The sequence below is a fragment of the Vicugna pacos genome, chromosome 5, assembly GCF_048564905.1.
Source record: "Vicugna pacos chromosome 5, VicPac4, whole genome shotgun sequence".
Lineage (NCBI taxonomy): Eukaryota > Metazoa > Chordata > Mammalia > Artiodactyla > Camelidae > Vicugna > Vicugna pacos.
The window spans coordinates 5765372-5788146 of NC_132991.1; the positions used below are offsets into that span (position 1 = coordinate 5765372).

At 42.8% G+C, this 22775-nt stretch overlaps 1 protein-coding gene and 1 long non-coding RNA gene across 2 annotated transcripts in view; one reads left to right on the forward strand and one right to left on the reverse strand.

Annotated features, from left to right (window-relative positions):
- The window catches only part of CNTNAP5 (contactin associated protein family member 5), a 730584-nt gene that overhangs the window by 44100 nt on the left and 663709 nt on the right, over positions 1-22775 (reverse strand). Inside the window, exon 20 of the mRNA XM_072960805.1 lies at positions 7173-7303. Within this exon, the coding sequence (XP_072816906.1) occupies positions 7173-7303 (131 nt within the window). The remainder of the gene's footprint in view (positions 1-7172; positions 7304-22775) is intronic.
- On the forward strand, positions 3209-17198 carry LOC140696321 (uncharacterized). Its single transcript, XR_012072481.1, has 3 exons — positions 3209-3457; positions 3576-3719; positions 17015-17198. It is a non-coding gene; the product is annotated as an uncharacterized lncRNA (long non-coding RNA).

Sequence of the window (22775 nt, forward strand, 5' to 3'; positions counted from 1 at the left end):
GAATGGGAGAAAATTTTTGCAAGTGAAACCGACAAAGGCTTGATCTCCAGAATATATAAGCAGCTCATACAACTCAATAAGAAAAAAATAAACAACCCAATCCAAAAATGGGCAGAAGGCCTAAACAAGCAATTCTCCAAGGAAGACATACAAATGATCAAAAAGCACATGAAAAAATGCTCCATATCACTAATTATCAGAGAAATGCAAATCAAAACTACAATGATGTATCACCTCACACCAGTCAGAATGGCCGTCATTCAAAAATCCACAAATGACAAATGCTGGAGAGGCTGTGGAGAAAGGGGAACCCTCCTACACTGCTGGAGGGAATGCAGTTTGGTGCAGCCACTGTGGAAAACAGTGTGGAGATTCCTCAAAAGACTAGGAATAGACTTACCATATGACCCAGGAATCCCACTCCTGGGCTTGTACCCAGAAGGAAATCTACTTCAGGATGACACCTGCACCCCAATTTTCATAGCAGCACTATTTACAATAGCCAAAACATGGGAACAGCCTAAATGTCCATCAACAGGTGACTGGATAAAGAAGAGGTGGTATATTTATACAATGGAATACTACTCAGCCATAAAAACCGACAACATAATGCCATTTGCAGCAACATGGATGCCCCTAGAGAATGTCATTCTAAGTGAAGTAAGCCAGAAAGAGAAAGAAAAATACCATATGAGATCACTCATATGTGGAATCTAAAAAACAAAAACAAACACAAACAAACAAACAAAAACAAAGCATAAATACAGGACAGAAATAGACTCATGGACAGAGAATACAGACTTGTGGTTACCAGGAGGGTAGAGGGTGGGAAGGGATAGACTGGGATTTCAAAATTGTAGAATAGATAAACAAGATTACACTGTGTAGCACAGGGAAATATACACAAAATGTTATGATAAATCACAGAGAAAAAAATGTGACAATGAGTGTGTATATGTCCATGAATGACTGAAAAATTGTGCTGAACACTGGAATTTGACACAACATTGTAAAATGATTATAAATCAATAAAAAATGTTAAAAAAATGCATTCTTCCCCAGAATCCTGTGATATAGACACTAGTATCCCTGAGTTACAGATGGTGGGGCTGAGGTCACAGGGTCAAATGCTTGGCCCAGACCACACAGTGCCACACAGCCGTGTCCCCTGGTCACATGGCCCACCAACCACATGGCATGGTGTTTGCCTTACCTGCCCTTGCCTCTCTAGATACTGAGCAGCTGTAGACCATCACTGTGTTTTTATTGCTGAATTTCTGCAAAATTCATTCCACAAACATTTGCGTACCTACTATGTGCCAGACATCGGCCCAAGTGCTCCCAGAATCCACCCCTTCCAGGAAGTTTTCCTCGATGGATAACATGGTTAGATTAATTGAGCCTCTTCCCTGTTCTCAGTGTTTTTTTTTTTTCTACCTCTAACCTTGCCTTTAAGATGCTGTATTGTAATGAGCTGCTCTCTCTCTTTCTCTCTCTCATGCTCTCATTTTTTCCTATGAGGATATGGGCATCTTACTGATGCACATTTTCTCTAGGGCCCACTACAGAAACTGGCAAAGGAGCCCCCAGCATAGGTTTGCTGAGTGAATACATGTAAGTAAACGTTCTGTATTGATTCCCTCTCTATCTCCCGGGCTATGAAGACAGAGTCCATCACATCTCAGGATGCCTCTGGCTGCCAGGTGGCCTCCACACCTACAGATACAACATACGGTTTTCACACCCGTAGTTTCCATCCACAGTCTGTTTAGTGCTCAGATGCAGTCCTGGACTTGAAGGAGTTTTCTCCCTGCCTTACCCTTACTGCCCCCGCCTACTCTCTGGAATTGCCCCTCCCAGCAGGGGCCAGGGTACCTCCCCTCGTGATTTGCTGCCCAGGCTGGAGAGGAAGCTAAAGAGACTGAGAATCTCCTGCTGAGTGGAGAGCAGCAGAAGATTCTCAGGACAGAAGGTTGAGCTGAGCCTCTCCTGGCTTCTGCCTCTCCCCTCCTCCCCAGGATCCGCATGCTCGGATCCCTCTGCAAGTGACTCCCTGAGCCTGGACGGGCCCCGCTCACATGCCCCACGAGGAAGCTCTAATCGTTCCGGTACGCGAGTCATCCCTGCCCTACCGCTCTGCTCTGTGGGGACTCACCTGTCCTTACACTTTACCCGGAGGACAAAGGAAGGAGAGAGAAGGTCGATGACACTTAATTTTTAAAAAATCAGTATTTGTAAAGGTTTGGAAAGGAGGACAGGGTGACTCAGAGAAGGCTTGAGGCTACTGGTGACTCTGGATAGTTGGGGAACGGGTTCCAGCTCTGATGTAGAGCAAGAGTTTCACTTAGACTGGCCCAGGGGCTGGGTCACCGATTTGAAAAGCTTAGCAAACGCACAGGGCAAACCCCAACAACAAAACGGGGAAGGTACCGCAAATATTTATTTCTAATATATTGACATTTATGATAGGGGATAGGCAATCTCTGAAGTATTCAATGGGAAATTCATTGTTTTGTTACATTTTGTTATGTTTATGTTATGTTTTAGTATTGTTTTTATTTTTAATTACTCTTGATGAGGGGGTAAGGGGGTAAGGGGGTGAAGCACCATTTTCCTTCAAACCTTAGGTTGCCTGAAGACTTGAGCCTTCAGAACCACTAGGCAAATGACAATTCTCAGATTGTCACCGGGAGTTCGTCCTCTGGGCTGCAGCCCGGTCCCTAAGGACTGCTTCCTACAGCACACAGAGCAGAGAGGAGAAGGCATGACCACTCAGGGCCTGGAGGCCTTGGGAGGGTCCGTTCTCAGCACTTGGATGCCTCTGGCTGAGTTTAGTCATAAGCATCTGCCCTCTCCTTCTAACAAGTTATGAGAAAGGTCGGGGACCCTGCACCAGCTGAGGGGTGAGACTGGGCATATAGCAGTAGCTTTACCTTTTCTGTCCTTACTATACAGCTTGTTCTAAGTGGGGAGGAAAAAGGAACAGTAGGATGAGGGTAGGAGTGTCACAGAGACAAGTGTGTTGTGTTACTACATCAATAAATTGATTTAAAGTTGAAAAAAAAACAATTAGACTCTCAGCCTCTGGGTCTTTCTGCTCCTTCAGTGCTTTGGAAATCATATGTCTTCCCCTAACATATGCTCATCATGGACTATTCGTTGTTTGGTAGAAATCCTTTAGCTGCAGAAGAGGAGGGAATACGCCTTACTGTTCCCTCACTGCCCTATTTGTGTCTTTCATTGGTGGAAAAGAGGACAGGAAATATAAAGAAAAAGAAAAGGAGACTTTTATACTAATGCCCACCAGAATGCATCCCCGATGGCCCAGCGAGACCTCAGGCAAAACATATTCAAACAGGAAGTCTTCGTTTCCATCGCTCTTATCCTCCAATCTGGCTTCAGCCCGAATTTGCTCTGAAGACTTTTTGACCCCTAAATTCCAGAGTTAATTCTAGAGGTAAGTCCACTCAGTTATTATCACTCAGGAATTGCCATTTGTGCTGTGTATTTGCCAATTATTCCGGAACTTCCACCCAATCAAGAAAATGAACGGTTAATCTTGACTTGTCCCATAGTCCACACCCAAAGGGTCACCCGGAGCTACTGATGTTACTTCCAGACCTCTCTCAGTTCCCCTGTCACCGGCTGCCCACTGCGCTGATGAGGACCCTCCTCTTCTCCTCCTGCCTGGTCTCTGCCTCATGTCTCATCACTCCCAAGTATGTATTTCCACAGAGAGATCATAGCGCCTCTGGAAATGAAAACTGACCCCATGATACTTCCTCCTCCCCCTCCACAGGGCCAATTTAATGATCTCTACACAGAACAGTAAGCCTAGTAGAATTCATCCATTTAGTTCACACGTATTTATTAAGAACCTGCTGTAGATTAGGCACTGCTCGACAAAGTGGGAGTTCCGTGGGAATGAAAACAGACCAAAATCCCTGTCCTCGTGAAGCTTACATTCTAGAGCAGGGAGAGGGGACAAGACAGTAAGTAGGTAAGTTACACTGAATGCTAGATAGTGTTTAAGTGCCTTAGAGTTGAGGTCAAGGAGCAAGGCTGCTGTATTAAATACGGTGATCAGAGATGGTGTCATTGAAGATGACATTTCCAGTGAAGTCCTGGCTGATGTGCAAGGACAGCTGGCAGTGCAGGTATATGGGCAGTAGCATTCCAGGCAAAGTAAGCTCAACCAAGTTTGAGAGCTCTGGGAACAGCCAGGAGGCCAGGGTGACGTGTAAGCGACGGGACAGTGATGGGTGAGCTCAGAGAAGACACAGCAGGAGGGGAACAACGGGTGTGGGGTCGTGGAAATCCTCTGAAGCCGCTGCTAGGTCTTTGGCTTTTCCTCTGTCTGAGAAAGGAAACTGTTGTGAAGGAATAGGAAACAAACTTACAAACTGGTTTCCCTGATGCTAAAACTGTTTGCTGATTCATTCTGACTAAGACATCCTGCAACTTGCCTTTTCTCCCTCACTGCGTTTGTTCTAACTCCCAGACTTTTCCATTAAGCTCTCCTCTCCGTACACATTCTTTACTGGGAATAGCTCTAACACACAGGCTACGCTCCAGGAAGGAGGTGACAGGCTGATAACCTCAGAAGAATGGACAGACCCTCTGGAGGTCCCCTATGATGCCAAGAGGATTCATCGAAGTTAAGAGGAATGTAGCAGCCTGTAAAATGCCCTGATTGCTATCACATTTTCTGTTCCATCCAGTTTTTCTATAAAACCTCAAGACCCCAAACCCAAGATGGATTCACAGTCCCTAAGGCATGAGCCTGCTGCGACTCCCTTTTGCCTGGCAAAGCAAGAAAGCCGTTCTTTTCTGATTCTTCCGAAACTGCCTCCGAGTCTCAAGGCATGCAGAGGCCAGTTTCGTGGCAACAACTGAAGGGTTTTGGAGAGAAAAATGCTGCAATATGACTGATGTCTTAATAGGATCCCCCTGGCTGCTCTGTTGACAAGAGGCTGAAGGGGAACAAAAAGATGAGCAGGGACGTGTCAATGAAGAGACAAACTTCAAACTGCAACGATCCAAGGAAAGGATGAGGATGGCTTGGGGCAGAGTGGAAGCTGTTACCATCAGGATGTTGCCTGTGAGAGAAAGAGAGGTTTCTGAGATGACACCACAATTTGAAGACTGAGAAAATGCAAGCGTGGAGCTGCCAGGACCTGAGATGTGGAAGGAGATGGGGAAAGGGGGTTGTGTGGGGGAAGAATCTCAGTAACTCAGCTGTAAATACGCTACCTTCGAGAGATGCCTAGCAGATATCCAAATAGCTCTGGAATTCGGCCAAAGGGCTGCAGTTAGATATACAATTGGGATTGGTCCATAAGTATAGACATGACATTTGAGAATGTGAGTTTGAATGGGATTCGCCATGGAGTGAGTGTGCATGCAAAAGAAAAGGAATTTAGAGTCCTGGGATTCTCCAGAGATGAGAGTGGATGATGAGGGAGGACCAGCAGAAAAGATGAGAATGAGCATCTGTCAGAAGCAGGAGGAAGAAAAGGTGAGCGTGGTGTCCTCATAGCCAAACACCAGTCAGCTTCAAAAGCAGAGAGCACCACTGAGTCAGATGCCAGCGAGAAGACAAGTGAGGAAAAGGTCATGGATTCTGCAAGATCAGGTCACCTGAAGTGTCATTTTGAGGTAGCACAGTGACAAGATTCTTCATCGAGTGGGTTTAAAAAAAAAGGAAGAGGAAGTTTGGAGACCAAGTATATAAACAACATTTCCAAGGATTTGAGCAATAAACTGAAAGAGAAAATGGAAAGTTTCCCTTCCCTCCTGACACAGGGTTTTTGGTTTTCTTTAATGCTTGTAATACTTGCATGCATTATGCTTTGGGAAGCCATCTAGTAGAGCTGGAAAAAAGGGAAGGGAGTTGGTAATGCTGTAGTGATGTCTGAGATCTGGTCCACAAGTGGTGGGTCAGGTCTTCACTAGAGCCACGAACTAGCCATATTCAGCAACAGAAGGGAAAGAGGGGCAACAGACAGAGATGCAGGCAGGGGGACACATGTGCTGAGAGTGTGTGGATTTCCTTTCCTGAATGCTGCATTTTTTTTTTACAAGAAAGAAGGAAGCAAAGTCATCTGTCAAGGGTGGAGATGGAATTGGAATTGTTGGTGGTGTAAGGAGAAAGAGAAGGGTTAAAATTGGCATCTAGGAGATCAGGAGGATGGGTGAATTTTTTTAAAAAATAGGGTGATTTCTGGGTAGATTTGAGAGCTCACTTAAGGTCCTGATTCTAAAGGGGATGATGCAGACTCTGCCCATTTTCTACCGTGATCCACCGTCACCTGCTGCTGCTCTTCAAACCAAGATCACTGGACTTTGGCGTGCCCTCTACGCACTACACTCTTTCAGACAGTTTTGCAGACCCTGACTCGGACCCTCTGCCTGAACACTGCCCTCTTTCTTCTCCACCTAACCAACTCCTACTCACCTTCCAGACTCAGTTTACTGCTAACTTCCTCCAGAACGTAAATCCAGTTAACCCTTAAATGATATGGGTTTGAACCATGCAAGTCCACTTATATGAGAAGTTTTTCACCAGTAAAATACTACAATAGTACAAGATCTTCCATTGTTAGAATTCACAGATGTGGATACAGAAGAACTGAGTTCAGGGAGGGCCATCCATACCGACTCAGACTTTTGACTGTGCAGAGGGCTGGCACCCCTAACCTCCTCTCCTGGTTGTTCAAGGGTCAAGTGCACTGATGCCTAGATGAGAAGAGTGCCCTCCTCCGTGCTCCCACATCACCTGTGCACACTCCTACCTTAGACCTTGCCGGTCCCTTGTGATTCCTCCCCACTCCTTATCTCCCTCATTATACCACAGTTATGGGTTATCAAAATTGAACAGGCATCAGGATCACCTGCTGCCCCTCGCCCCAAAACAGCTTCTGGTTAACTAGATCTGATGTGGGGCAAGAGAATTTGCATTTCTTACAAGATCCCAGGTGATGATGATGCTGGCGGGAAGGGGAAGGCGCTCTGAGGACCACTAGTCCAGTTCTCCAAAGGCCGGGGTTGAGTGCAGCTCACACCCACCCCCAGAACTTGGCTCCACACTTGGCTGGGCATCAAAGTTCAGAAAAGTTTTCTTCAGCAGCCAAGATGTGTTTGGTTGAATGAGGAGAAGGGAAGTGAGTTACCTGAATGGTAAGCCCTCTGCCTTCTCGGCTGATCTTCAAGTGGTGCAGTCTCCTGTCGGCAAAGTTCTCCGTATCGATGGTGAATACATGAGTTTTTTCCTTGCTTAGCTGATAACGAACTTGTAAGCTTCCTTGGAAGAAAAACATGAGAAATTAGAATTAAAAGCAGGACCTGTAAAATGCAAACATAGGATCAGATTGTCTTTTCATTGATCATGACTATTCTCTAGGGACGCACGTCTCAATTCTTTCATCATTCACATTAAACAATTTTATTTATTATTTTTTTTTACCATTTGCTGAACCCTGCTGTATTTTTTTTTGAAGGGACAGGTATTAGGTTTGTTTATTTAGTTATTATTATTTTTAATGGAGGTACCGGGGATTGAACCCAGGACCTCGTGCATGCTAAGCATGTGCTCTGTCACTTGAGCTATACCCTCCCCCTTCATCATTCACATTTTTAAATGGTATTGCAAATATGCCATTACTACAGCATCTAGGTCCATCTAGGAAATCCTGAGTGTAGCTGAAAACTGTGTGTGTATGTGTGTGTGTGTGAGATCAGAAACCACAATACCAGTTTGGAAAAGACAACAACCACAAGTATATTTTGTAACTAGATTATGAGAACTTTAATGAGATGAAGTTCTCTTCCACTCTCTTCAATTCCCTTGACTTCCTAGAACTCACTTTCTCCCTAACTGCCTTCAGGGAAGTTCAGAACACAATGGAAAATACAAGAAGTCATGCAAGGCAGGACAGGGGAAAATAATCTGGGGTGATGGGGCCATCACCCAAGAGTCATCAAATGGAGGAAGCTCTGTACAGCTGTGCCTGGTTTTCCTGATTTGCCCTCTCCTTTTGGTCCTGACCGTCACAGATGGGGAACTGACTGAGGGAAGACGCTATCTACGAATCTAATAAACAAAAAGGTGAATTGTCCCAGCTAGGTTCTCACTACGATTTATCTAAGGTACTATAATGTATTCTCCTCTATGGTCTCAGTGTTTTTTTCTATTAATATATGTTACATTTCTACATTATAAAGAGCGTGCATTTCTGTGTGTGTGAACATGGACTGAAATAAAATGTTTGTTGTGTGGAAATTATATGTGAAAATGCCTTCAGCCCCAGTCATAGCTTTGCCAAATACGCTTCTGGAATAGACATATATATATATACACAATCAAATGACTTTTGGTGAACAGAAGTATGCTGTTAAAGTTTTAATGCATCCTATTAATGTTGGAGCACTCTAGATCTATCTTGTCTTTTATTTTTTAAAGGTCTTCTGGCAAAATCCATGTCATTATTTTTAGAATTGAACAAATATTATTGATGTCACTTAAAAATGTTGGGGAGATCTCAGTTACAAAAGAATGTGTTTAAACACAATGATAAGGAATCTACTTTAAGTCAAAGAAGATGTCGTCACATTCTGTTAAACTTCCTTGCTACTTGCTGGATAGTTACGACCCCTTGGCTTATATCCTGCTTGAGTTCCTCCTTGTGACTCCTCTTTCGTCTACAACATTTTTTTTCCCTTCCTCTGTTTTACGGGTGAAGAAACAGAGCTGTGGGGAGGTGAGTAACTTTTCATCATTTGTAGCAAACGATGGACTCAGATTAAGAAACTAAGTCTTGTTAGATCTGAAGAGCATGGTTTTCCATGGAACACAATGGTCCCATGTGTTCATCTCAGCCAGAATGGTCTTCCACTCCAAACTTGCCCATTAAGCTTGTTCCCACACAGACTCCAAAATTAAGCATGATTATCTCTTCCAGGAAGCCTTATCTGGCTTCTGCAAGGTGCCCTCTTCGGCTCCTACTAGTCCTGTGCTCGCTTCAATCCTAACACGGACTGGGTTGTGTTGTTTATTTACTTGTCTAATTCTTCTCTCCTTTTTTCCTTCCCTCTGTCCCTTCCTTCTCCCTTCCTTTTATAAAAAATTGAACTAAGTCAGTTTACAATGTTGTATCAATTTCTGGTGTACAGCATATAATGTTTCAGTCATAAATATACAGACATATATTCCTTTTCATATTCTTTTTCTCTATAGGTTACTACAAGATATTGAATATAGTCCCCTGTGCTATACAGTAGGACCTTGGTTTTTTTTATCTGTTTTATATATAGTTGTTTGTATCTGCAAATCTCGAACTCTCAATTTATTCCTTCCCACCCCTTCCCTCCCTGGTAACCATAAGTTTGTTTTCTATGTCTATGAGTCTGTTTCTGTTTTGTAAATCAGTTCATTTGTGTTTTTTGGGGGGGGGGGGGATGGATTCCACATCTAAGTAATATCATATGGTATTTTTCTTTCTCTGTCTAACTTATTTTTCACTTAGAATGATGATCTCCAGGTCCATCCATGTTGTGGCAAATAGCATTCTTTTATTATTTTTTATGGCTGAGTAGTATTCCATCGTATCAATATACCACAACTTCTTTATCCAGTCATCTGTCAATGGACATTTAGGTTGTTTCTATGTCTTGGTTACTGTAAATAGTACTGACTTTCTTTCTTTTTAAAACATTAATTTATTGTTTCCAATTCCAAAGGCTAGAAGTCTGAAATAGTCTCTCAAAGGCTCTAGGTTAGGATTCTTCCATGTTTCTTTTTGTCTTCTGGTGGATGCCTGCATTCCTTGTCATTCCCTGGCTTGTAGGTGCTTAGCTCCAATCCCCTTCTTCTTCACATGACCTTCTCCCTGGGTGTCTCTGATAAGCCTATAGTCAAGACTGCTCCAATATTCAACAAAGGACAACTATGTTCCTTTTAGCCATTTTACTCTTTATGTTATTCTTGACCATCACCTACTCATGAGATTGTGAAATTTATGGAGTTGAAACTCACAACTGGAAAGTCCAAAAGCTATCTAGCTCAGCGCCTTGAGGTGAGCCTTAGGATAAAGATTCTCCCACTTTAGTTTTTTCAAAACATCATTTTATTTTGTTTTGTTTTCCTTGTTCCCACTTTTCCAGTTTTCCGACACTAATCTGTCTCAATACTGTCACTAGGGTGAGAATTATAACATATACTTACTCAGCCATATGATTTTAGTGCTTTAAAAAAGACCAAGTCTCCCTAATTTTGCATTATACATTTCCACTTCTAAGCCCGACATGCAAGGACCTTTTGTTACCTTTCCAACTTTATCATATACATATTTTTCATAACTTAACACACCTGAACCATCAGCATCCCTTTAAATAATGCTCCTCCTTGCCTGTGTGTCTTTTATTTCTTCCCCTGGAAATTCCCCTGCCTCCTTATCTGTATAGCAAGACCCTCTTCATTCATTAAGACCCAGCTGATGTGGCCCAGGTCAGGTAAGGCCAATATTATCTTTCTTTCAACTATATTGTCACTGTGCTCATCGTGCTCAATTTATCAGGCTTCATTTGTCTTTCTCCTTGAATTTAAGCTTCTCTAGGAGAAACAGCTGCTTATTCATCTTTGTGTCTACAGCAAATAACACGAACCTCTTATCTGAAGTCTCCAGAAGACATCTGTTAAATAAAATAGCCGGTCTGAAGAATGCTATTACCATTCACCAAAATTATAAATGAACCGTTGTTTGATGGCTACTGTGTGTCAGATGCTAATTAACATACAGTTATAACGTTACAATTCTATATTGAAGGAGTTCAGAATCCAGTTGAAGTAGGCAAAAGCAAGGTCATACTCGCCTGCTTATATGGCGACCATGTAATTAGGCTTTCAATCTATTCCTAAAGACATTTTTTAAATCAAATTCTCAGATTGGAAAACATCATTTCAGGGAAATAAAATGCTCTAAAGGAAAACATAATCATCATAAACAATAATAATGATATCCATAATGAAATGAGGAATGCAGACCCAGAACTTTAATGGTGTTCTTCCATGACACCACGTTGGCCCCAAAGGTGTGTCTGGTCAAGAAGATGGAGGAGCCGATGTGAACAGAGAAGTGGCTTAGTCTGTGGACTTCTTTTCTCTGTCAACACTCATTGACTTGACGATCTCATCCAGCATTATGGCTCCAAACACCATCTTTTCTGGTGTCGTAGGGTTGCTGCACTACACAGTTCTGGATGCTAGAGGTTTGAAATCCAAGTGTCAGCTGGTCCGTGTCTCTACTAAATGCTCTAGGGGAAAGTATTCCTTTGTCTCTTCCTAGTTTCTGGTAGCTCCCGGCAATGCTTGGTGTTCCTTGGCTTGTCGCTAAATCATTCCCGTCTCTGCCTCTACTGTCATGCTATGTGGCCTTCTTCCCTTTCTGTGTCTCTGTATCTCTAAGTCTCTGTGTCCATATCTTTCTTTTCTTAAAAGGACACCAGTGATTAGATTCAAGGCCCACTCTAGTCCAGCATGACCTCATCTTAACTAATTACATCTCTTATGACCCTTTTTCCAAATAAGTTTATATTCTGAGGTTCCAGGTGGATAAAAATTTAGGGGAGACACTGCTGAATCTAGTATACTATGTCAATGCAGACCAGTTTCTAAATTTATATCCCCAGCCTGGTCTTCTGCCTGCCGTTCCAGACTCCTCCATTTGATGATCTGTACCTCTAACAGTGAACTCACAATCTCTCCTTGATCTGCTCCTTCTGTGACTCTTCCCAACTTGAGCATTGGCCGTCCTATACTTCCAGGTGCTCTGCCAGAACACCGTGGCTTCCTCCTTGATGTCTTTTTCTCATACCTTATGTCCCATGGGCTTTTGACATAGTTTTATGCTCCACTCTTCAGAATATATCTTGAGTCTAACCCTTTCTTTCACTCCCCACCGATTCCATCATTACCATCCTCACCCAATCGACCAACATTTCTCATCCAGACTATTTCAACATCCTCCTAACTACTCTCTTTCTAGTGTGATCTTTCATAGGCTATTCTCACCAGAGCATCTAGAGCAATCCTGTTAATGTACAAATATGCTCATCAGGCCTCTGCTCAAAGCCCTGAAGGGGGTGCCCATCATCTTTCTCAGAGCAGAAGTCAATATCTTTGCTGTGATTACAAGGTCCTCAGGTCTTCCTTACCTCTCTCTTCATTATCTACTTCCCCCCTCTTTGCCCCTGGGGCCCAGCCACCCTGCTCTCCTCACCAGTTCCCAAAGAACAAGCACACGTCTGTTTCAGTACTTTGCATTCCCTGTTTTCTCTGTTTGGAATGATCGTCTCTGGATATGCACAAGGCTACGCCACCCCATCCCCAGCTCTGCCATGTCTTTGCTCAAATATCGCTAGTTTCAAGAGTTCTTCTCTTACGATCATACTGCAGCCTGCAAGATCCCCACCATCCTCATACACGCCTCCGATTCCTTTACCTTCCATTTTTCCCAGTAGAGCTTATCTTCTTGTAATATTTTGCTTCCTCTTACAATTACTATTTATTGTCCATCTCCCTCCATTTGAATGGATGAGGGCAGAGATTTTAATAAAGTAGAAGCATCTAGATCAGAAAATTTGCATATGCTCCACCATACGTAGGGAAAATATTGTTTCAGACGTACAAACCCTTGCTGGGTCATTATGTGAAAACGTTTCTTACTGTAGATTTTGGCCAGACATTGTTGGAAAGGCCTGATCTTTCAAATAACTTTTTTTTTTTTTACAGTATTATCACCAACGTACTCATGTGTTAATTTTCACGTTTTTCGACTTGTTTAGCGATTTTCATCCTACGTTTAATTGAAATATCCCTGACAAGAGAAATTTACCTGCATTTTCCCTGGGGTATTCTCAGTGCCAAGAAACTTTCCTAGCACACAGTCAGGGTGGGGTGGGGGAGTTCGGCAAATGTTTATTGTATGTTTTTTAATAGAATAAATGAAGGAATAGGGAGCTTCAGTGATAGATGAAATATATCTTCTTTAATCTCATCCATGCTTAAACATATAAAACGGAAGCAATGGGTCCAAGGTTGGTAACAATAATTATAAGAATTATCATTGCTATAGCTATAAATGTTAGCTATTGTCATAATCAGTATCACTAAAAAGCATTTATTGCCCATTTTGTTCTAGGAATTGTCTTAAATGCTTTCCTCATATTTCATCTTTAGACCTCAAAAATATTTCACACGCATTAGTACTTTACGCTAACTATACATATGGGGGAGATTTAATTTGTCTACCCTGGATGGATATTTAAATGTCAGCCATTTCACACAGACTTGCCCTCTTACCTGACTGTGATCTGCATTTCCCAGAACCTCACAAACATGGAAGGGTGGCGTCCACGCTTGGCCTCCCTTCCTCAGCACTCATCATGTAAAGATACAACATGTAATAAAACCTATTTAGATGAAGGCATATCTCTGTATAATAATCCTACTTAGACCTCACCGAGAAAACATGAAAACACAGTTTGTGGCCATTCTGAAGCCAAACCCATTTGTCCTGAGCTTGTTCTCAAATCATTGCATGCACCAATGCATGCTAAATTTCATGAGATGTCCCCCAATTAAAAAGAAAACAAAAACCTTGCATTTTTAAGCTTCTTTGAAAAAGAGACAGCTTATACTGAAAGGAATTGCAAAGCTCGTGGAAGATAAAGTCAATTTTCATGGCAAAATGAAACATGATGGTTGTTCGCCTTGCTTTCTATCTTCGGCAAGGTGAGGACAGATTAGAACTGAAAAGAATCAGCTACCCTGAAGGAAATATTCTCAGCTATTTGAGAATTTCTCATGAGTCAGTAACTGCGAGGCACTGAGCCTTCCCAGATCCACTCAGCTATGGTGGTTTTCCAGGGCTCAATTCATTTCTTATTCAAAAACAACCTTGAAAGCTCTCAGAGGAAGTAACAAACAGGTGCCACGTCTTCCAGCCTATTCAGTGACGGGTTCTGGGTTACTTCGTTCAGCCCTATTCTAAGCACCTTCATAAGCAACAATTATCTTCTATTTCTGTTTGTATTTATACAAAATGTTCCACGACCTCCCTTCCTTTCAAGGGAAAAGTCACTTGCATTGAAAAGGAGACCCAGTCCTGGGGGGTAAATGCAGACCCATCGTCTCCCTTCCGTGGGACTCTGTCTAGACCCGCTGTTTCTCCACTGCCTGCATCACGGGGCGGCAACCTTTCTTCAACAAAAGGAAGGCGCATCAAATTGTAAACTTGGCAGTTTATTTCTTTTTTCCCGTTGCTCTGCGTGAATGAAACCAAACAGGTTCTTCTGGGTCAGTCTTGCCCTCTGAGTTTAGTCTTCACAGCGCGTGTAAGAGGCACCGACCACGAAACTCCAGGGCAAGGACCAGCTAATGCTTTATGCGCCCGGAGATTTCATTGCGCTACTAAAGATCTACCTGCCTTCCTTCTGAGACCTAATTAGAGTTCACTTACATTTAAAAACTCTCTCCTCTTATTTGTGTATAATTTAGGGGGTTTGAAGGCAACAGTCATTAGAACTCGAGATCATAATTAGCCTTGAAAGTATTCAGGGTGAGGCAGCTTTGTAAATTTTATGTTCACTTTTTACGATCCAGTTGCTTTTGAGTATAGATGCTTTTGATCATGGCACTTACAGTTTTACAATATTTGGAACTAATGCTAGTTGCGTGTGTGTTTGAATTTTTTTTTTTTTAAGTTTTGATGACCACCAATTCTAACGATACAAAGCAACGCAAATTTACTGGAATACAGGGTCACGATTTGTGATTTTTTCCCTGGCTGGGGACAATGCTGCTGCTTCCCTATAACAAGGAGCTCTTTCCTGCTCATTTCTTTACGTCTCCCCAGTGCCCAATGCAGGGCTCCCAGGGCAGCACCTCCATCAACACAGAATAGACCGAGATCCACGCCCCTGGATGTGCCAGGAAAGGTGTTACTGACACTGACTCAGAGAAGAAAGACGCATCCTTTCTCCCCAGACACACACAGCCTAGTGTGCAACCCAGAATAATAAGACCATTATGAGACAGGAAAGAGAAATGCTTAGAAAAAAAATGCAAAGGGAAGAAAAATCACAGGAAGTCTTCAGGGATGTTACACCTGAAGCGGAGTAGCAAAGAACACATCCAAGTTAGCCACGTGGAGGAAAAAAACAAGGTGTTTCTAGAGGAAACAGTATGTCAAAGGGAAGGAGATGGAATAGAGGATGGATTGCGTGTCTGTGGTTGGGTGGAAGGCAGGTCTGCACGTGGGGAATAAGCAGAAAACCACACTTACTACAAATTTGAGATGTGAAACAAAATTGTGTTTCTAAGGAAGCCATAAACCTTATTGAGCCATGATTTTTTTTAACTCATCCTTTTGCTTTTTCCAACTGTTATTTATAAAGTTAATTTCAAAGGCACTGCTCTGGATGACTGCTCAAATACATTTTCTAAGGCTGTCATTTCAGGCAGTGGGGTGGGTGGTGGTTTGACCCACCACACAGACATATTCCTACAACCGGGAGTTGAGCCACACGGCATTCGATGATCAGATCTGAAAGGTACCCTCAGCATCCACCATCATGCACACCATGTTACAGAAGTGGTAAGGAAGTACCACTCAAAAAATGTTGAGCATAGAATTTATACATACTTTTTAAGTTTAAAGAAATGAGAAGTGCAGCTTTGTCAGAATGGTACCCAGACTCCTGGGTCTCTGGGTTTTCCTAACGTCTATCAGTTCCAAGCAGGCTGCCAAGTTCAAGGATGGCAAAGCAGCTCATGCTGGCTTCAGGCACTTTCATAAATGAAAATATAAATGATGGTCAATTAGAGATGATTTCCTAAAGCATTTTCTAAAATCGTTAACAAAGAGCGTGATTAGCTCATGAATAACTTCAGGCACTTTTCACAATGCAAAGTCATCAAGACAGAACCACAGAATCCTGTTTCATGACCCAAAGACAAACAGATGGCATTCTTTCCTGGGAGGCAGGGCTCCTCCGGTTTCTGCTGGTGGAGTCCCTCTTGTTCAGAAGCGAAGTGAGGGTCCCATCCGGGTGGCGGTCCCTCCCTAATTCCTTATTCTTATTCCAACACTAGCCTGAGAGATGGAAATGTTGATTTGCTTCTGAAAGATGCACTTGGAGAAGAGGATGGACATGTATATGGAGGGCCTATTCTGTGCCTAGGCCTGGGCAAGCCCTTAAATGCTTATTCATGACATTTCACTTGATGAAGGAAAAGAAGGTGGTACTTAGGGAATGTCCAGGATGCAGGCCCCTTGAGTCTGTTTCTGGCCCCTCCCCAAGATCCGCTGTAAGATTCCTGCACCCATCTCTAAGAGGAACCAGCCACTCCCCTGGGTCAGAGTTCATGGCAACAACAATGTACAATAGTGATTACATTCTGCTATAAATGTGAAAAAAGAAGAAGCTCAAGGGTATTAAACATCTACTGAAAGTCTCAGTGGTAACATGAGGTTTTGAACTCCAGACCTAATCCTCTAATCAATGCTGTGGATTTGGGGTAGGTTGAGAAGCTCAGGGAGTGTCTCTGATTATGAATGTGAGATAGAACAGAGAGAAAAGACTACAGCAGCAGCCCAGAATACTTTCTGTTTTTCTCCCCAGTCTTTCCTTCCTTCCTGAAGATTGGGTAAAATGGAACTGAAATAACAATAAAGAACAACATTGCCCCCAACAACATACTAATATACCGACTTTCTCACACTCATGCACACGCACACTTACACACACAGTATCTCCTTCCTAACTATTCAGTTGACCTCAAAAAAGATTTAAACATCACTTATGCACCGAAGAGGGATGACAAGCAACCTCATTGCCTCCCAAGACAGTGAATGCCCTGTAGCAGGCCTCTGGGAAAAACAAGAGCAAACATGAATAATGGTCCTTTGAAGCGGGGAAACCAAGGGCCTCCTAATGATTCCTCCATATTTTACAGGTGAGGAAAAGCTGGGTTCAGAAAGCATGAGTGAGGCCATGAGAATGAGCCATGATGCAGTGATGTCATCCACTCGGCAGTCAGTTCACAAGTGTTTATCGAGCATCTACTGTGTGCCTTCCTTTTGCTGGTGCTGGGACCACAGCCACGCCTTCTGCTCCCATGGAGCTCAAGCCTCCAGATCAGGATGGAAAGTAAACCCACATCCACTAACAAAACTAATGTCATGACCCAGACGAAGTGTCCCAGACTCTGTGGGAGCATGTAAAAGGTAGACAGGGATCCAGCATACTCAAGGAGGTCCTGTTAGAGCAGGCAGACAGCTAGATGTGAGCAGAGAAAGGGGGATGAAGGCCAAATGGCAGGAATTAGGCAAAAAGGCAGGGTGTGGGTCAAATATAGGAAACCATACAATATAAAAAAACAGGGGCCCCTGGTCAAAGAAAGAAAAGCAGGAACCTCTGGACTGACAGGAACACATACATTTTAAGGTGACAAGTATCCTGGAGGCTGACAAAGAAAGGTGGGAAAAGGCAGGCCTCTCCAGTGCCCAAATGTAGCCTTTTGCTCATTGTGCCCTCATGACAGTAAATTTAGCCTTGCAGATTAGAAGCACCCATCATGCACTGATGCCATGACGCTTCCCATCCAGACTGAAAAAGGACAAAAATCCCTCCTCCCCTTGAGAAGGTGGATCTAGGATAGAGATCAGGGAATATGACCCCCAAACCCCTCCTCTCCAATAAATATTCCACCCATTCATTTTTACACCCTATGTAACCAACTTGCCAAAGAAACTCAGTGCAGCTGCTCACCTGAGTCTGCCCGCTCTCTCTTTCAGAGAATCCTATCACTCAATAAATCCCCAGTTTACTTTCTTGACCTTCATGTCTTATCTCTGAATTCTTTTGGCGATGAGACAAGAACCTATTCACCAACAACAGTCCCCCCACCCCAATATTCTCCAATTCCTGAGCCAGTGCGGAGTCTTCACACTGACCATCCTTTCTGTAGCATCCTTCTACAAAACAACAACAAATGCACCTTCCTTCACCACACCTATAACAGCGCTACATCTCTGAACAATCTTACCTAGCAACATCATGAAGTCCAATGCCCTGCCTGTATTCTCCAATCTGATCTCCACCTTTCTATTAGCCACATCCTCACAAATCCCCTCCCAGTATCCTGTGCTCTGGCCCAGAGGGGTTCATACCCTTGCAAGCTTTATTGTGTTTCTTCCAAGTATTCCTCATATACAGTGAGTGCTGCTCACCAGATGAAAGAAAGAATGCCCTTAAGAAAAACCCGTGGCTAGAAAAAAAAAAACTCATGTGACTTTTCCACATTGTCAAATGTATTTGTTCACTGGTGGAAAAGTTGAAGCAGAGACAGGTATGCATTTCTTGAAAGAAAAGCAACATATAATTGCACTTGAGTTTCCCCACCATCCCTCACAGATCTCCAGAGCTCCCCAGCCACCCCTCCTGATGGACCAAACGTTCTAGCTCAGAGAGAAGGGGTCAGAGTGGGATGCTTGCTGACAGGAGGTGCCATTCCCCATGTAAAACTGGGCTAGGGCATTAGCTAAAAGGCTTTGTACACCATGCCATGGGGTTAGGGTTTCTACTGCAGGAGTTGAAGAGTCAGAGAGGGTTCACATGGAAAGAGTATTGTAAGGTACATATTTTACAAAAACCACGAAGAATCCACCCCCCCCCCCAGGCCTCAGTGAAGGGAGCGTCCTGGGGCGATGAGGGCTGGAAGGTGGACAGACGACCTAAAGTCCTCTAGAAAGAGATCAGGCAAGATTGAGGAGAGCAAAGATGATTTTGAGAGGGAAATAGCAAGACAGCAAGACCAAAGGGATTTGGTGGTAGGCTGGGTGTATTAAGGCAAGAGGAGAGCTATGACCCAAAGATTCCAGGTCTGAGAGTGATCAGAGCCCAGCTGGCTCACTAACCCCTCTCTGTGGCCAGCTGGACCACCTCTCAGTGTCTCCATGTACACCCTTCCTTCCAAGAGGGCTTTTGCACACAATCCATCTCCTCTACTGGAACCAACCCCACCCAACCAGCCAGCCCTGCCCCCCTTTCATCTTTCATTAGAGATGTTTCTCCCACGGGGAAGTCTTCACTGTGTCCCCTCCCCCTAGTTTTGATATGAGCTCTCGAGGTATCATGAATTTTATCATATGAAGCTTTTCATGGGTTATAACTGTATTTCTTTAAGTGTAGTTACTTTATCAACATGTGACTCTTCACACAGAAGCCAAACTCTAGGGTGACAGAGGTCCTATTGGTTTCACTCCTCTCTGTCTATTCAGTGCTTATCAAAGACATCTGGCAGTCAGTGGTTAATAAACAGTCATCTGATGAATACATAAAGGACTTAATTCATAGCTTTAACTAGAGAAGGTAGGAAGAAAAAAGACAAGTTTTAAAATGGGGAAAAAATAGGTTCTGATGACTAAATTTTATCTGGGGTATTAAGGTTATGATAGAAATATAAAACTAAAGATGGCAGAGAAACAGCAAGAAAAGTGGGGAATGGAAATTTGGAGAGAAGTGGAGGCTGGACATGGAGCTCTAAGCGCCATCAACAGGGAGATTGGAAGCCTACCACCTTCCTACAGTCACAGTCAGTCAGACACGGCTTTACAGGAAGGGAGGAATGTTGCCTTTAGCTCAGTTCTTCCTGGCTCCCCAGCTCAAAGATGTATTATAATATGTGAGAAGAAAACCATGTTCTTTCATTAGATACCCCATGCCCCTTCCAAGGACAGAATCATTAGAGTTCCATGACATTGGCAGCAGCTCTTTGTAGAAACTGCCCACAGCAGGAAATCCTATCCTTGTCACTTTAGCTACATTGCCACTAACTTTAATCCAGTCACCCCCATTCTCTACTCATCTCTGGCCACAAGCATGCCTTTCAAGTCTTTTGATCAGACAAACCCTTGCTAACATGTTGGTTTTTTCCCTACAGATCAAAGAAGTACAATGGAGAATAAGTAAGTAACAGATGGCCAGACCTCTTTCTCAGCTTCCCCTTCTGATGTCTCATGAAAACACTATGTGAGCAAGATGGCATCTAAAGAAAGATCACAAGAAGTCAACAAGTCTGCACACAGTATGGGATGGCCATGACTCTGACCCCCTAACTCAATGATTAGTTGAGCTTACTTCTCCTTTTCCCTTTAAAAATTCTCATGGCCAAGCAGAATCTTTGGAGTTGGCTTTGGAGGACACGAGTCCACCTTCTCCCTGGACTGCCAGCACTCTGATAAAAAGCAATTTCATTTCTACCAACAATTGCCTCTTGAGTCTTGATTTTCCAGGGGTAAGTGAGCTGGTCTTGCATTCAGTAACAATATGGTGACCCAGTTCAAATCTTGAGCCTGTGTGCTTGTCAACATGTTTTCAGAGAGGTAGGACAGAATAGGAGTTCTGATTAGCTAATCTTCCTGGGTCAGATCCCAGTACCTCTTACATGTCACCAGTGAGGCCCCAGGCAAATCAGATGGAGTCCTGGTACTTCAATCCTGTGTGCAAAATGGGTATAATCATCTCAGGGGCTTCATGAAACTGAGCAAAGTTTTATTAAGTAGTTTAAGTGTACACAACAAATAACATTCATGAATGTTAACTACTCTCATGATCATTATTTAATCTCTCTAAACAGTTTGAAGATTCCTTAAAAAAACTGAAAGTAGACTTACCCTATGATCCAGGAATACCATTCCTGGGTGTGTATCTGGAAGAAACTGATTTGAAAATATATATGCACCCCAATATTCATAGCAGCACTATTTACAATAACCAAGACATGGAAGCGACCCAAATGTCCACTGACAGATGACTGGATAAAGAAGCTGTGGTATATCTATACAGGAGAATACTACTCAGCCATAAAAAAGAATAAAATAACACCATTTGCAGCAACATGGATGGACCTGGAGATTGTCATACTAAGTAAAGTAAGTCAGAGAAAGAAAAATATTGTATGATATCACTTTCTTGTGGAATCAAAAAAAGACACAGATGAACTTATTTATAAAATAGAAACAGACTCACAGGCATAGAAAACAAATTTATGGTTACCAAGGGGGAAAGGGGTGGAGGGATAAATTGAGAGTTTGAAAGTTGCAGATACTGAATACTATATATGAAATAGACAAATAACAAGCACCTACTGTATTGCACAGGGAACTACATTCAATACCTTGTAATGGCTTATAGTGAAAAAGAATATGAAAAGAAATATATATATATATATATATATATATATATATATATATATATGTAACTGAATCACTATGCTGTCTATCAGAAATGAACACAACACTGTAAATCAAATATACTTCAGTCAAGAAGAGTATATGACATATAACATTTATAAATATTAACTACTACCATGATTATTATTTTGATTATCATTTAATCTCCCTAAAGCTACATTTGTAGTGATTCCTTCGGGAAGCAGAGTAAAGAATGCACCCCCACCATCCTCGTCGCAAGTTGGCTGGCGCTCCATCCTTCGTGTCACCATTTGGACAGTTAAAATGATCCTGAAAGGAGCATCTAATGCAACAGCATATTTAGAGCTCCGTTTACACAGAGGGGAACTCGGAAGACGCGAGTGTGCTGTTGAACACAGATACAGCTGCCCGGAGAGCTGGTCTCATTACCAATTGATAAGCAATTGAATGTGTGCAATTTGCTTGGTAGCAGCAGTCGAGAAGAATTTTGAAAGACCGAATCCGCATCTCAAGTTCAAATTTCTGCCTACTGAAAGGGAGATTTTGGAACAGTTTCCTGGGAGAAGTGGGCTTATATAGAAAGCAACCAGCGGGTCTTATATATTTACTGTTTTGTAAACAAAACTGTGCTGGAAATATCACATTTGCTAGATCCTAATTCAATTGCAGTTGAATTCTGTGCTCAACTCCAAAATGGCTCAGATAATTCTTCTACTGCTTCCCCTGGAGGAGGGACTAAAAATAGAGCAAACTGTGAAACAAATAGGTCTAACCTATCTGTATATATTTCATCTAGATAATTCCTTCTCGTAGGAAAAGAAATGAGTTATTTTAGCCAAAGATGACTTAGTCACCAAGGTACTTTCAAGCCAGCAATTAACTCAGGATCGTAAAATTGTAGTCCATGTTTTGTTCACTCCTTCTCTTCTCATGTTTGTGGTTAATTAATGGCCATTTCTGATGGCCCCAAGTTAGTGTCAAGTCCTGGTGTTCCATCTAAAAGCCACTTAATGTCATCTATCTGGTTTCTGAAACCCAGTTACAACATCGTTCTCTCTCTATTCAAATTCTGCTTTGGTAAAATGGAGCCTGGTAATAATCCACAACTTTTCTTACAGGGGAAGATGAAAGATGGCTCTTCTTGCCCTTGGGTTGCGAGGGATTCACTCCTGTTAGGATGCTGAGACAAGCGTAAAGTGAAGCCCTTAGGGATAAGTGTCTCAGAAACCTAAAGGCATTATTTATTGTTAGTGATGCGTATTTGCGAAAGTGCTCTGAGCTCTCTGGGGAACACCAGAACACAGACACTAGGTACGTGTGTAATTAATAACCCTTCAGTAGGGATTATGGTCTTCCCGAGTAAGTGTATTTATAAGTTGACACTCACCAAAGATAGTTAAACGATTTCAAAACAGCTCAAGGCATATCCCCCCTGGATATAGGGAGAATTCATGTGCTGGACTCTCAGGAGCATGGGTGGAAGCTACCACACACAAGGTG